Source organism: Mustela putorius, unplaced genomic scaffold (assembly GCF_011764305.1).
Source record: "Mustela putorius furo isolate JIRA1106 unplaced genomic scaffold, ASM1176430v1.1 tig00000129_pilon_pilon_pilon, whole genome shotgun sequence".
Taxonomy (NCBI): Eukaryota; Metazoa; Chordata; class Mammalia; order Carnivora; family Mustelidae; genus Mustela; species Mustela putorius.
Window position 1 is genome coordinate 35001993 of NW_025421290.1, and position 16308 is coordinate 35018300.

The 16308-nt window shown below is 39.4% G+C and overlaps 1 protein-coding gene across 26 annotated transcripts in view; it reads right to left on the minus strand.

Annotated features, from left to right (window-relative positions):
* The window catches only part of NRXN3 (neurexin 3), a 1565929-nt gene that overhangs the window by 944145 nt on the left and 605476 nt on the right, over nucleotides 1-16308 (minus strand). For 16 of the 26 annotated variants that reach the window (XM_045074588.1, XM_045074595.1, XM_004739148.3 and 13 more), the window contains one exon: nucleotides 14739-14765. The exons of the other annotated variants lie outside the window; for them this stretch is intronic. In XM_045074588.1, coding sequence (XP_044930523.1) covers nucleotides 14739-14765 — 27 coding nt within the window. The remainder of the gene's footprint in view (nucleotides 1-14738; nucleotides 14766-16308) is intronic. 26 annotated transcript variants of the gene reach the window in all.

The following is a 16308-nucleotide window of genomic DNA, read 5'->3' on the forward strand; positions in this document are numbered from 1 at the left end:
AAATTGCTTTAAATAAATAGCTTCTCAAACTTCCCCTGCCTTTACAGTTTGAACTCGTAGGTGGGTTAGTCTACTTCCCACACATAGTCTCCACAAACACACCTCTCTTTTGATCCTAGTCTGGGGATTAACAAACTATGGCCCTTGAGCCAAATCGGGCCTGCTGCCCGTTTTAGTTAATAAAGTTTTATCGGAACTCAGCTTTGCCCGTTAGTTTACGTACTGTCTGTGGTAGCTTTTGTGCCACAATGGCAGAACTGAGTTGTGACAGAGATGTCAATCGTTGTGACAGAGACAGTAAGGGTCATGAGCCTAAAGCTTTTACTGTCTGGCCATTTATAGAAAAAGTTAGCCAGGGGCACCTGGGTGGCTCAGTGGGTTAAGCCTCTGCCTTCTGCTCAGGTCATGATCCCAGGGTCCTGGGATTGAGCCCGTGCATTAGGCTCTCTGCTCAGCATGGAGCCTGCTTTCCCCACTTCTCTCTGCCTGTCTCTCTGCCTACCTGTGATCTCTCTCTCTTTGTCAGATAAATAAATAAAATTAAAAAAAAAAAAAAAGTTAGCCAACATCTGTTTCAACTTTTTACAATGGACCTCCAAGTCTCCAAGTCTTGAGGGAAATATTCAGGGATTTTATTCAATACCAGCGATTCTCACTTGTGGGATAAATATTTAAGAGCTTCATTATTTTTAGTCACAGCAACATTCTCTCCAAATAGAGTGAGTTTCAGAGTTAACCCACCTCCCCAACATGGAACTTGCAATCAATAGAATTACTCACCAATAGCTCTTGGATCAATAATTATTGAACTACAAATTAAGTGGCGATTTAGAAGGGAAAGCTAAGCCAACATGTAAAATCACCCAAAACGGGGAGGAAACCCTCATTAACAAATACTTGCTGCCTGCCAGGAAGCGTGAAGGTTCTGTATCCAGAACTATCAGTCTGGATACAGAGAGGCCAAAGAAAACCCATTCTTTGGTAAAAGACAGTTTGAGTGGAAGGAAATAACTCTTCCACAAGAGAGTAAATATGGGCCTTCAAAGGTGGTGGCAGTAAAAATCAGACATAACTAAGGACGTTGGTACTGAGAAAAAAGTATGCTGTAAGCACAAGGAAATGCTCTTCTGTGCATACAATTACTACAGGAAACCTAGCTTAGATCCCTGAAGGAATGTTGTCATATTCCCCTGACATTGTTTTGAGGAAGAGCGGGCCATGAGGTGGAGACAGCCAAATAGCTCAGCACGTCAGCTAGCACCGCAGTGCCCCAAATCACAAGGCCTGCGGGGGCAAGCCCAGCCAGTCCCGGCTGCTCAGTGGAAGCTTATATAAATTACTTTTTCCAGAAAGACACTGAAAAAGGGCACGGTCTGGCAGCCCTTAGGGGCGGCACTCATGATAGCCACGGCAAGTGTTTCACTTTGACTTATTAACTTGAAACTAATTTACTCCCGTTCTGGTCCAAAGATTCTGTAGAATCCAGAGCTTTTCCTTTAAAATATTCTGATGGGATCTCCTAGTTTCCTCATCCTTCACCCCCTTTGAAGGGGATCCATGGGCTTCATCTTTAGATTAGGTAAAGGGGAATATGGAACAACAAATTAGAGACGGGAGTATGGGACAGCAAAGTTCTAAAGATGGTGCGAATGGTCAATTATTCCTGGAATGTTCTTTTCTTCCCCCTCTCTGTTAGTCCAAGGGATTCTGCAGCAACGGTACATTCATGTGATGATGTCCAAATTCTATTTTCTAGTTTCTGATGATCCACAAGAGAAATTAAAATGATAATTCAGACTTTTGAAGGCCGGAGTGGGAGGTGGGGAGGTGATCCCCCATTCGCAACTGGGGACCAGAGGGAGAAAATCTTTGAAGAACGGAAGTAAAAAAACTCAAAATATGGCCATGTGTGACTACTGATCACACCCACTCAAGGAAAATTGTTACCGGTGAAATTATACCAAAGGTTTCAGTCCCTTAAATATCGACATTCAAAAATAAAGCATGTTCCCACTGGTGGGGAAAATGTGATGCACCGTTGTACGTAAACCTTTATGGGAAGAATAATTCACAGGATTCATAATTTATCCTTGGCCTTGAGGAAAGACATTCAAGAGCAATTAGGAATTTACAAAACACAGTATTAAAAGTTTACCAAAATCTAGAACAAGCCAAGATGTCTATAATAGGCACATTATGCACATTTTAGTAATTACAGGATGGACAAACGTGCTGCTAACAACAAAAACAAAAACAAAAAACCCTACTTTCTGATCATTGAAGTTTCCTTATGTGTAAAATTCAAATAAGAATATCTCTTTGCAGAGCCAGTCTCATAAGTATGTAACCAGGATGGTCACACGCAGTCCTGTGGGTTTGGGGTTCAATGCTTTGCAATCACTGTCTTAAAATTCCCAAGAATTTTATCTTTGAGCTTGAGTTTTATAAGTTAAGTCCAATGGGAATGTCGGATCCCAAGTGGTCTTCTCTCCCCCCCCTCAGGACAAATTCTCGGCCACCTGCTTTTCCACCTTCACCCAGCAATGGCTGTTACCTTCTGTCCTCACTAGCAGAGCCATGGGGTGGAGACCTGGGAACAGCCTCCTGCTGGAAGGAGCACATTAGGAGCAAATTAAAACAAAACAAAACACCCTCACTGTTTTTTGTTTTTAGGTTTTTTTTTTTTTTTTTTAATTTAAATTCAGTTACCCAACATATAGTAAGAGGACCCTCATTATTTAATAATGCGAGCCTACCTCAGAGCAGGACAGAAAGGTCTGAATTAATTTCACACAAGATTCTAAATCAGCTGCCAAAAAAACTTCCATGAAAAGCCTGGAAGTTATCTTGGAGAAGTTCCACTTCTTCGAATGCCAATTCCTGTCCTGTCTCCTATAAAGTATTTTGCAAGAGCAGCAATTCCCTGTGACAAATCAGATAGGTTGGACAAGTACCTAGGAGGCCTGGGGAAACTGATGTTTCTATTGTTACAAGTTTAAATGATCAAGGAGCAATTCAGGCCATAAGAGATGAGGCCATAGGACAATGCTGGTGTTTTGGTGCCTGTTTAAATGCTGGGATGGTAACCACACGGTTGGGAGCTAGGCTTCTGTTCAGATATTTTTCTTCTTCATCAAATGATGTTACAGCAACTACTACTAATAATGATGGCTCAGAGAAATCGCTTCAGGACTAAGAGCCATAAGAGATGCTGAACTCTAGGAAACAGACTGAGGGTTGCTGGATGGGAGGCACATGGGGGGATGGGGTAACTGGGTGATGGGCATTAAGGAGGGCACATGATGTTACGGACACTGGGTGTCCTATGCAACAGATGAGTCCCTGAACTCCACCCCTGAAACTAATAACACACAATATGCTAATTGATTGGATTTAAAATAACATTAATAATAATAATGATGATAATAATAAAAACAAGAGCTAACGAGTGGCAGAGCAGCTGTAACTGAGCCTAAAATTTCTGTCTTCCCCACTATGGAATGCTGCTGTTCCTGCTGCTGAGTTTTGTTTCTCTGTCCTGAGTAATCCTCCTTCTTCTCTTTACAGTTGGTCTGACACTTACAGAGGCCTATAACAATAGTACAGGCGAGAGTATGGGTTAAAAATCCAGGGTTGATAAGACCAACACACTCTGACTTGTGCAAAGCAATACTCCACAAGGTAACTTGTGCCTTAAATGTCTCTTTGGAACACTGCCATCCAGGCGAAAGAAGAATCCGATTGATCCGAAATCACATTTCCTGATATTAAATGTTAGCCTTCTGATGTAGCAGTATTTAGTAACAATTTCTAAAACCCTATTATCTCTTTAGGAATTGGACAAATGTCCTATCATGGCAAACTATGAGCTGCTGAGATTTCCCTCTTTGTAGATATAGAGTAATTTTCCTCGAAGAGATCTATATTCATTTATTCAGCTTTCTCCTGTGGCCCCAAGTTTCAAGTCATTAAGTTTATCATTATTAATTAACTAAATGAAGGTATATCAATGCCAACTACATGTGTGCTGCCGTGCTAAGCAGTGAAGACTCAATGATAAATAGGACATTTTTTCCCAGCTGTGAGGAAACCAGAGATTGAGGAGATACACAGGTAGGCAAATAAACCAACAAGAATGTGGTGAGTTCTGAAAGATATGCATTGTAAATACTATGGGAACCTAGATGTGGACAAACCTGACATGCCGGGGGTAAAAGGAAAGTCTTCTTATGAGGGGTGACCCCTGAGCATAACGAAGGATGAGTAGCGGTTGGCTGCGCAGATACAGAGAAATGGTGTACAGTGCCTAACACAGAGCATGAATGCAGAGACAGCAGTGTAGACAGCTCGGGGAATTTGGGGAACTATAATCTGTTTGCTAAGATGAGAGCACTAGAGTACAATGGAAAAGACAAAAAACAGGAATAGAAAGATTACCAAAGAAGGCCAGCAAAGCCCTGGGCACACAGAGGATGACTTAGCCACGGCCACTTAGGGCACTATAGCACTACCCTCATCTTAGTCATCTCCATGCCTCTATGATCATTCCTAATTCATCCCCTATGCATCCCTAAATGCCAAGGACCTTTCAGTCAAAGAATGAAACAGTGCCTTAGAGACTAGTCATGAACAAGAATGGAACACTAACATGCCTATAAATCTGAGCTAAGGAAGGCCAGCTCTGGAAAGGCCAAGGTTGCAGAAAGATTAATCTTAAACAAAAAGAAAAGAGAAAAAAGAAAAAAGGGATTTATTGGTAACTAGAGGTGGCATCTTTCATGAGGTCTATCAGCCTCTGACCTAGGGTGGTGGACTGCCTACATTCAAGCATCCACATTGCAAAGGCACTCGGGGCCATGGTTAGCAGCCATGGCTTGGGGATCAGAGGTAGGCAAAGCCTTTTGCATAATTAGGCCTCCTTTCTGTAGCTAACAACCCCTTTTAGGACTTGAAGGAAGATTAAACAAGATGATGCAAGCCAAGTACTCATCCCAAGGCTTGGCCTGCAGAACACACTCCATCTCTGCTCTTATTGTTTTACTGTAACTAGTAGCCACCTGGGAAGTGGATCTTTAACAAGAGCATGGATTTTCAAAATTTTATTGCATCTGTCCTTTTGCATGGACTTAGCATCCACTTTGCTGTGATAGAGCGAAAATGTTGAGGGAAAACTTGGAGAGGGGAAAGATGGAGTCCTGTCTTCACTTAGCATTCAAGTTTCGTGCCTTTGAGATGTTAATCACGAGAGCCTCACTCTTCCCTTTTCTACCAGGTGTGTAGGGGTGTGGATAATAAACTCAGCCACAGACATGTACTTTCTTCCATCATCAAGGTGATACAATAGCCAGCTTTTCTGTTTCTGACAATCGCTACGCTTCTTTTTTTTTAATTGGTTCCTTTATCAAAAGGGTTTGCTTGTAAATAACAATCAGTGAATCAAACTGTTAAGTGAAACATCCTAACTACTGACAGGTACATTGTGTGAGTTTCATTTCAAATACCCATTTCTTCTCACAAGACAACGGTTATCTTCCTCTAGCCACTCCCTAGCCCGATGGCTTCATCATATGCTTTCGCCTGCCCCTGTGTTTCTTTTCTTCTGTGAGATCAGAAAAACACAGAATTGTTCTGCGGTGGGAAGACACGTGACTCATCTCCATAAGGGACACTCGTGTGCCCTTTCTTTTCATCTTTGCCTGTCCTGCACACATTTGTGCTGCCATCTGCTGCTTTTGCTCCTTTCAAGCCTTCTGTCCCCGCTGCTCTCACCATCCCACTCCCGCGGGCAGCCTCATTTCGGTCAGCAGGGCTGTTCCCTTCCCTCAGGTTCTAGGGAGGGAGGGAAAGAAGAGAGCTTCCGGACTGACCATCACAGGAAAACCACTCACAGGAAATAAAGGGGCCATCTTGCCTACCCCCCTGCAGAGTTTCCATTTTCTTCCTTTTTATTTCCTCTGGAACAGAGGAGGAGCCCTCTGTTTATGCAGTAGATTTTAACCTGCCCACACTTGTGAATAATACCAGTTTTATTTTTGCCGTCTCCTAGGTTCAAAACTAAATTTCATTCTGTTTATGTTGCTGTGCATCCCACATCCAAGAGTGTAGGTCACTGTATCCTTTCTAAGTGGTACTTTGCTGTGGTGCCTCCCCTCATCTTTTTTTTTTTTTTCTTTTTACTAATTCTGAAGAAAAAGAGATTTCCCTCTTTGTAGATATAGAGTAATTTTCCTCGAAGAGATCTATATTCATTTATTCAGCTTTCTCCTGTGGCCCCAAGTTTCAAGTCATTAAGTTTATCATTATTAATTAACTAAATGAAGGTATATCAATGCCAACTACATGTGTGCTGCCGTGCTAAGCAGTGAAGACTCAATGATAAATAGGACATTTTTTCCCAGCTGTGAGGAAACCAGAGATTGAGGAGACGTGGTAACGTTACAAGGTATTTGACTTAGGTGACAAAAAGTACTCATTTGGTTAAGAATCAGAGAATGAAATTTACGAAGACTCATGCTTGCTGCTAATCACTCTGAGACCCTAGGCAATGCACTTGGATTCCATAAGCCTCGGTTTCCCCATTCGTAATACGGTGCTATTAAAAAAAAAAAAAAAAAAAAAAGTGCTCCAACAAGCATCTTGGGAAGACTCTGAACTCATAATCATTCAAGATTTTGCTTCCGGAGACAAGATCTCTATTCTGTCTCTCTTCTGGAACGCACAGGCCTTTTAACATTTTTTTACTGCAATGTACCTTCAGCCATTTGGGAAGACAGACATTTAAATCATTATAACTAACCTCCACACCTCCACCTTTCACCCCTTGATACATTCTCCTGCTTCCCACTCCCTAATGAGGGCCCTTCCAGGAGCCACCATGAACGCCGCTTCTGACAGACGCTGGAACAAAGCTCCGATGACAACGGTGTCATCTTTCTGTGTTCAGTTGTTACATAATCAGATTTACTCTGAAACTTTATTTTTAGAAGGAAAATGTATATACCCCTTCAAGGCTTATTTCCTTAACTTCCAATAAACTCTATGTTAGAAAACCTGGCCATTTTAGTCACTGAGCCAACAGAACAGCCAGAAAATTACTCCATTTATTTTAAAAGCAACAATCCCTGATCTCTAAGTTTTGTTTGGTTTTGTTTTGTTTTTTTCTTCCCAAAACGGATGCTAAAATTAAGAAAAACTGTGTTGAGATGCTCCGAACCAGTACAAATCAGTATGGAGACTTAGGCTTTGTGTCTAACTGTTCCAGAAACAATTCAAATTAAATCTTCTCCTCCATAACACATAAGTGAGACCTGCTATAATACATTCCTACTTGCGCATGTGCACAAACACATATTTCTAGGCACAATGGGGAAGTAGAGCCATTGATTATTTATCTTGTCACCAAACAGGAACAGAGGGTTCAGTTGATAATATTAGGACACCCTACAGCTCACTGATACAGTGGCCCTTCCTAATTTTTAAAAGACAAACTGTGTCTGACACTAATACTTAGTGAACGTGTCACCTTACAAATATTACGGTGGCAAACAGACAAATAAAATGAATCAGAGTACAAAAAGAAATCTTCAAAAATAGAAGGAAAACAGAAACACTATTTTTACTCAAAATTACAGTGCCCAAGGGGTGCCTGGGTGGCTCAGTGGGTTAAGCTTCTGCCTTACTACCCTGAGTAATTGGCTGGAAAAAGTAGGATGCTTATTTTTCAGGTCCTGTAAACTACCTAGTATGGTTTTAGGGATATATAGCCATCCATTCTTTTTTTTTTTTTTTTAAGATTTAATTTATTTATTTGACAGACAGAGATCACAAGCAAGCAAAGAGGCAGGCAGAAAGAGAAAAAGGGAAGCAGGCTCCCTGCTGAGCTGAGAGACCAATGTGGGGCTTGATCCCAGAGTCTTGGGATCATGACCTGAGCCGAAGGCAGAGGCTTTAATCCCACTGAGCCCCCCAGGTGCCCCTATAGGGCATTCTTGAACAAGTATAGTTCTCACAAGATCATCTTTTCAGTTGGTATCATCATGACATCATCTCATGATGTCATCATCATCACCACCACCACACAGACAGCACAGACTGTCCCAGGTTCTCTTCTACTCAGACAGGTAGAGTGTAATCGGGCCCATTTTACAACTGAGAAAACTGAGAGTTGAAATAAATTGGCCATTAGCAGTAGAGATAAGGATTACACCCAGCCTGTCTGGAGCCAGAGTCCTGCTTGCTGTTGATAATGGCAGGAAAATGCCTCTTTGCTGGGATACTAACATAGATAAGAGGAGTCTAAGAGGGAAATCACACAAAATTACTATAACATATTGCCACCTTTCTAAAACACCTGTGCTTACTGGAAAACAAAAACAAGATTAACATGAGAAATGCTACTATAAGAGATTTCTATTTAAAGATTTCTGAGAGAAGTCTGCACCAAAGTTTTGAATAACAATGGTTCCTATATATACTTGAAGAAGTAAAAGGATGGAAGGAAAAAGAGTGACAATGGCTCTCCCTGGAATATGTGACAGCAACATTTTGAAAAGTACTTTAAGAAAATGAAGAAAAAGTTTGATAATATGGTGTGGCAAGGGTAAGGAGAAACAAACATTTGCATATTGCTGTTAGGAATGTAAATCTGTACAACTTCTTTAGAAAGCACTTGGGAAATACCAGTTTTTGTAATGCACTTATCTGTTGACCTAGTTAATTCCATTTTTAGGGATTTATCTGATAGACATTCCTGTACATGCATGCAAAGACTAACAAACAAAGGCATGTTTTTTGTGTTTTTTTTTAGCAGTAGTAAAAAGCTGAAAAAAAAATTAAATATGTATCAGTAGGGTACTGATTTAATCAACTCTGGTATCTCCATAAAATGCAGTATTATGTGACCATTAAGAACAAAGGAGACCTTAATATTCTTACATGAAATAGTCCCTAAAATATTTTAAGTAAAAAAAGAGCAAAATTCAGAAGAATGTGTTAACACTGTGTTAAGAAGGACAAGGAAAGAAAAAAAGGGAAAGAATATAGTTATAACTGTATGTTGTATACTTTTGGATTATCTTTGCAAAAATATACATAAGACTGATAATTTGGGTTGCCTCTGAGAAAGAGAATTTGGGTTCTAGTAAGGCATAAGAGTGAGAATTTTTACTTTTCCTTTGTTCCATGTATAGCTTTTTTAGCTATTTAAAAATAAAACCATCCTGAATTAGTATTTATTAAGAAGAGTTTAATATTAAATGTTTAGGAAGCATCCTACTATCATTCTCAAATCTGGCTATTATTGATACTATCCGGAGACTTGAACTTGGAAGTGTTTTATGTTACAAAAAATATAAAACATTCCAGAGAGAAATAAAATGATATATTACTTTTTAAAAATCAGGTTTTGAGAAATGTAGAGCATAATCATTTAGTACGGAAAGAGAAACTCTCAGTTGTGATACTAATAGTTTGAGACATAGAACGTTACTATACTATCTTACTTTGGGATTTTCCATCTCCGCTAAAACTCTAAGTGATATGGTCAGGCAAATGGTAGTCATGGTTATCCAAATATTGGAACAAATACCAAAAGAGGGTTCCAGAATTTCCTTCCCAGAAGACTTTGAATAGTGAAGAAGTTAGCTTTCTGTTGACCGGAGGTATGTGTTTCTGAGTTAATAGGATGAGCTAAACATTCAGCTCTGGGATTTCTAGATAAACTAGGCCTGAAAATGAAATAGCATAGTCCCAGCACCATAGAGAGGGAAGAAAGAAAAAAAGGAAGCAAAACCCCCGAAAAGTCTAGTGCAATAAGCTGCATTTCACCAAGCTACACCTAAATTAAGCAAGAAACACCCACACACTGCTGACTTGACCAAGACAGTGGAAACTGAGTCTGCTTAAAAACAGACCAAGGCACAGAAGCTAACACAAAAGGCAAAAAGCAAGTGCTGGCTAGCAGGTACAAGAGAAGGAATATTTAGTAAATACTAGTAGCCTTTAGAGGTAGGACTTGGAGGTATCATATCCTTATGATGCTATTTTCATATAGCTCCTATATAATTGTATGTGTCTATGATTATTCAAAGATAACAGTCAACGGAAGGGGACAGGATTACCAAAGCCGTTCTCTCACTCAAGGGACTACAGGGTCAGTATATTTTTGTATGCCACCCTATTTCTTTTCTCCTTTATAGCTAAGAAGGAAAGGAAAATGAACTTTGTTACAGATAAAGTTGAGACTTCAAGCTCAACGTAATTGGGGGTGGGGGGTTCTACGTCTGCCTAAATAATTAGGCATGTACACAAACTCACAATTTCCTTATGATATACACACCTCTTTTTAGAAAGATTGAGAAAATAACCCTACACAGAGGAATTAGCCTTTCAGAGAAGGGAAAGGCTAAAAAAAACAAAAGGATGAAATTGATATTTATTTTTATGTATTTCATTATATTCATTCACGCCATCTGCATATGTCATTAATATGACTATACTATATTCATGCAAACTATGCTGCACACGGCCTGAAAGGGAGAGAATAAAGGAGGGGCCAGGAAAACGAAGGGCAGAGTCAAAATGAAACTAGCTGGAAAACAACAAACCTTCTTCCACACTTTGATTTGAGTAAGCGTCCATGAGACCAATAAGAAGTCCATACCTGTTTTCAGAACCGCACACTTCTTAGGAACCGCCAGCCTCATGGAACTGGAACCATAGGAACAGGGGATTCTCTCCAAAATTCCCCAGAAAGTAGCCCTGTTTTCTTTAGCAGTAATACAGAATAGATATCAGGCCACCGTGTAGTTCAGTCACCATGATGACTGCCAACTCTGTTGACCTTTTGCAATTTAAAAGTAAATCCTAAGCTGGGAATGTCCCGGTTATATGTTTTTGAAGATTTCTGCCAAGTGAATCAAATCCAGCAACATCCCAATTTCGACCTAAGGCCTCGATTTGTACACTCTCTAATATATGTCTGGGAATAGAAGCCAGAGAAGAATTTATGTGTAGTATTCTTGGAAGATTTGGAAAGCTGGGGTAGCAGGATTGAGAATGAGTAATGGTAAGTATATCGTAGATATTATGGGGAGAAACAAAGCATTGGAAAAGAGAAAGAGAGGAAGGAAGGCAAAGAAGCTGATTCAAAACAAAACAAAACAAAACAAAACCTGTTCCTCTCTTCTTGGAAACAAGTAGCACAAATCTGGGCCAGAGTCACTGACAGAAGGACCAGACAACAAAGGCCAAAAGAGAGAGACTTTCATCTCAAGATCACTGTCCTCTACTATGACCAGTTGTCTTCTCCTTACACTAGAAGGCCACCCTTCTTTTTCATGTTCTTTTCCCCAAGGAGTCACACAAACCCTTAAAAACAGCCATTTCCCCAAACATTTTGCCGCAGACAAAGAGGAAAAACATAGATGATGTCATTCTGTATTTTACCTGACTTTCCAGAAGACTGGCGTTCTAAAAAAGGATTACCAGAAAAGTACATGAACTTAAATTCAAATGTGGTTAAAGCTTAATTCAGTATGTCCCTTCAAGAGAAAAAAAAGCAGCTCTGTTCTGAAATGTGAGTAATAACATCCTCTGACTTCTATTGAAATGACACCTGAGATGTAAGAGGAAAATCCCTCCCTTTCAAACTCAGGCTACAACTCAATCTCATCACAAAAACTGAGTAAGAGGAAGGATCTGTTCACCTATTAGAGAAACAGCTTGAGATGCCAGAACAGACTGAACTATGGACTTGGACATCTAGTCTGCAAGGAGAGAGGTCTGAGAAATTCTGATTACCTGGATCTATTTTAGTTGCCTAACCTTCTTGAAATTTTCTACCCAAGCACCAGTAATGCCAGGCATGGAAAAAGGAAGATACATGATAAAAATGACATGTCTTTGAATTCTTAGTTTTTCTTAAAACCTAAGATTCATAAGCTAAATAAGATTCACACTGACGTGCATTCTTCTGCATAATATATCTCTTTGGTCTCAATTCAAGTTTTTACTCCAAATCAACAATTAAAATCAACTTCAAGAAAATGTGTCACTTTCATTTTGTGACTCTCCATTCCCCTGGGTGCACATCTATATACCTCAGCACTCAAGATGTTAGAGTAAAGGACTCCTGCTTTGTTTTGTTTTCCTTGGTTTCTATTCAATCACTGTTCAATTAGCGGGCACTATGTATTCTTTCTCTGATGCTCTCCCCAAAATTATCTTCCTCAGTATGTTAAAGGTTTATCTTAAGAATTCAAAATTGATTTCCAAAATCCAATCTTGGCTCTTTACCTAAATATCGAACTAAAACTAGTTACACTCTTATTATACTGTGATCAAAGCAGGAAACACATCTTTGCTGACATACTTCTTCTCAATGATGGTTTTGGTGGTTCTGAGTAGAAAATCTTTTATCACGTCTAGAAAACCTGCTGGCATCTATGTCCTGGGAAAGAGGCATTGCCTTCCTAGAATAAAGAATTCTGGAGCTTGTCTAATGATGACTTTTCATGGCTGATCAGAGAGAATATGTGAAATTAACTGCAAGATAAAGTGTGGACAGGGCACAGAAAGCAAGTCCAGATACCCCGACTGAACAACTCCTTCAGTTCTCTATTCTGCAAATGAGTGTCTAAGCCAGAAGATGTTAGATTCAACTTAGAATGAGATTTTTACACCTTCAGGCTTTCCATAAATGTACTATAATTTTTGAGAAGCCAAACACAAATAACTACATATCATATGATTCTATTTATATGAAAAGTCCAGAAAAAGGAAGATTTATAGAAATAAAATTTATAGAGATAAAATAGAGATTTATAGAGATAAAAGCAAACCGGCAGTTGGCTAGGGCTAAGGGTAAGAGCAGGGATGAACTCCAAAGGGACATGCGGAAAATTTGGGAGGAGGCATGGGGTGATGGAAAAGTTCTAAAAATGTGATTGTGGGGGTATTTGGGCAACCCTATAAATTTAATAAAAGTCACTGAATTGTAAGCTTACAGTGGATGAACCTGTGGTATGGAAATTATATCTCAATAAAGCTGCTTGAAGAAAGAGAAAATGCCAGTCTTTAGGAAAAAAAAAGATGTTTCAATTAGGCTTTTAATGATCTAAATATCGTGAGAAATTTTTGGCTAATTAGGAATGTTTAAACACAGCAAAATAGGACATTGCTTAAATTAACTGAAAATGATGCCAAGACAAGCATAAAGCACTCCACTTCAGGAAGTGGTTGTTTATATTGATTTTTTACATTTCTTTTCTTCTGTTAATTTACATAGAATGTTCCCCCGCCCCCAGAAAAGTGGATTTGGACTTTATTAATTTATCATCCTGATAATCAATCTCCCAAGAAAGAAGATTAAACTAGTAGCACCTATAAAATATAATGGAATAAATAAGCAAATGTAATCTAAAACTTGGATTATTTCTTTTTCTGAATTTGTTCCTACTGAAAGGCCCGAATGAGAAAAGAAGTCAAAAAAGAGGGGGTAATACTGAGAATCATGTGCGTTAGACGCTCAACCAATCCAAGTTTGTCTTCCTGGATCCAGAGAAGGAACATATCCCCAGCTTCTTTTGCATTTTGGATGGAGTCATGTCTGAGAAAATACCGGCAGAAGTGATGTACTGGGCCATCACTTCCAGGCAAGTTAATAAAAACACACTGCATTATATCCAAGCTCACTCTCTTTCTTCCTTATGGATATGGCTGAAAGTGAAGAACTCCAAGATGGTAGACCAAGGTCATGAAAGAATCCTAGATGCCTGAATTACTTGAAGAGATCTGGCACTGGCACTGAATTTTGCCTGAAGGAGAAGTAAACCTGTCTTCCGTTGAGCCACTGAAATGCTGGGATTGTTTGTTATAGCTAATTACCCTAATTACCCTAGTTAGTTATTTAATTATCTTAACGAATATAAGATGCCATAAGGCTCAAAGTATATTTTTTCCTTTTATCAACTAGACCTATTCTTTCCCTCCTCCCCATCCTTCCTCTTTCTCTTCCAGGTTCCCTGACCTCATGACTCCAGTTAATATTCATTTCTGAGGCAGAGAAAGAAACACTTGAGTACAATTCAGCCTGCACTTCCTGAACATCCTTCTTCAAGAATCAGAATGTTTGAATGGGATAAAGTAAAAATAATAGGCTGCAATTTTTCATTCAGAAGAGCCAGAATGTTTCTCAAGCCTTTGGTTAAAATGTTGCATTATCACCAAGAACAATGCTTTGCTCCCACCCTCTGAGGGGGAAAAGAAAAAAACCCTACAGCGATAAATTCTGGGAAACAAATGTCAGAGTTGGCAGCCACCTTCTGGGTCATGAACTTTGCTTTTCTTTTCTGAAGCTGTCAGTAGTGGAGAAGTGCATTCTGGTTGCTCTACTGCTTTCTGTCCACCCCTGAGGATCATTTCCCCCAAACCACAAATTACCATTTCAATTCATTTTCAAGTTGTTTCTTTATCCAGGTGCCCTTTCCTCCTTTTCTGCATAAAGAGCAAATGCAAGGAAAGAAGAGAGGACCTACCCCAACTCAGAAACCACACCCTGGGCCACACCCGGGCCCCGTGACCCTCACCCCAGCCCTTCCTCTTGTCAACCCCCATTCCCCCCAACTCCGTAGTCCGAACACAAAATAATTCAAACAAAAAACAGCTCATAAAACAGTAAACAAAATAAAGTCAGTTTTTCTTTTCTTTAAGAACAAAATGAAACTTGAGGGAAAACTTACTGGAGTTACAGTTTATCCTGATACAGTCTAGATGGGGAAAAATAAATGAAAGATGAAATTGCATCCTTCAAGGTAACAGCTGCAGACATCCAAAAACAATCAGTCCACCCTTCCGGGGACAGACACACGCAAGAAATGTGGCCATTTTATATATATATACGGTATGTACAAGTTTAAGGGTGGGTGTATATGTACAGTATATCATTTAGTAAAGTTGGATACATATATATATACACACACACACATATATATATACACATATGTATAGAGATATATACTGGTATACATATATATCCACAATAGACACCAAGTATGCCGTTCCTTTTTTTTTTTTTTTTTTTCAAAAAACTTACTCATTTATATAAAGGATTTCACACCTGAACTTTGAAATATTAATTTTGTTTGACTTGGAAAATTATGCAAAAATTTCCCCATCAAATGCAGGTTATAGTCTATGTCCCCCTATCATGATTTTCTCCAAATTGTCTTTAAAAGTAGCATCAACACAATTTTTGTATTAGTATTCCAAAGATATATCACCAATCTGACACCCTGTTTATTTTTTTCAAAAAAAAGCTGTCCATGAAGTTTCTCAGTGCAGTATTTAACCCTTTCTCTTTTTCTGAAAACAAACTCCCTCCACCCTTTTCTTTGCTCAGGCCCCAGATGCTATAGAAATTTATATAGGCAGACTTGCCATTCTCCCTCGAGATAAGGAAAGGGTTAATACCACCTGGTCATTTCCTGTCATAAAATGGCCACTTGCAAACAGCTAACCGCACAAACACCCATCCCAGATTTTAGAGAGGTGGAGTTGGGTGGTGGGTCAAAGGAGTTGTATGATGTTACCACGATGGACTGGGTTCTCTGCTCTGTTTCAAAGGCTCCCAGACCAACCCACTCATGAAGCCCATCTTCGTCTTCCTGCCTGAATGCTCAGACTAAATCAAGTGCCTACAGCATTCAAGGAGAAGGCGAGACAGGTTTATGGGGAGGAGGTCTTGGGCACCTTTGACATCCTACATCACTCTGTAATTCTGCATCTTGAGGGAAGAAAATTCTTTTATTTTTTAATTTTTTTTATTTTTAATGGGAAAGGGAGGCAAGAAAGGGTGGCTAATTTTCTAGTTCTGATAATCCAACACGTTATCCTATGCCAGAGATCTGAGTATCCATCCTTTTATTAACATCTGTTTAGAGTCATGAACACTCAGCACAAAAGGTCTAGAGTAGAGTCAATGATTATTTGCAGGGGATTGGGTAGAATGGTTAAAAAAGATCTCAGATTAGTTGTTACAAATTTGCCCCGTTAAAACTAAATTTGATTTATCATGGTGGGCATTTCAATAAGAATTTGTCTAAAGTTGGATACTAAAAAGTAGAAATAAGACAAGAAAAGGAAAAAAAAAAAGTCACAGGAAAAAATTACAGTGAGAAACTGAGCTCTTCTGCCTAAGGCTGACCCAGTAGTTTTGGAGGACTTGTCAAGGATAAGGCCACCATTTGAATTTCCCAAAGTAAAACATTTTAAGGAAGCAAGTGAAAGAGGAACCAGTGGCAAAGGACAGGG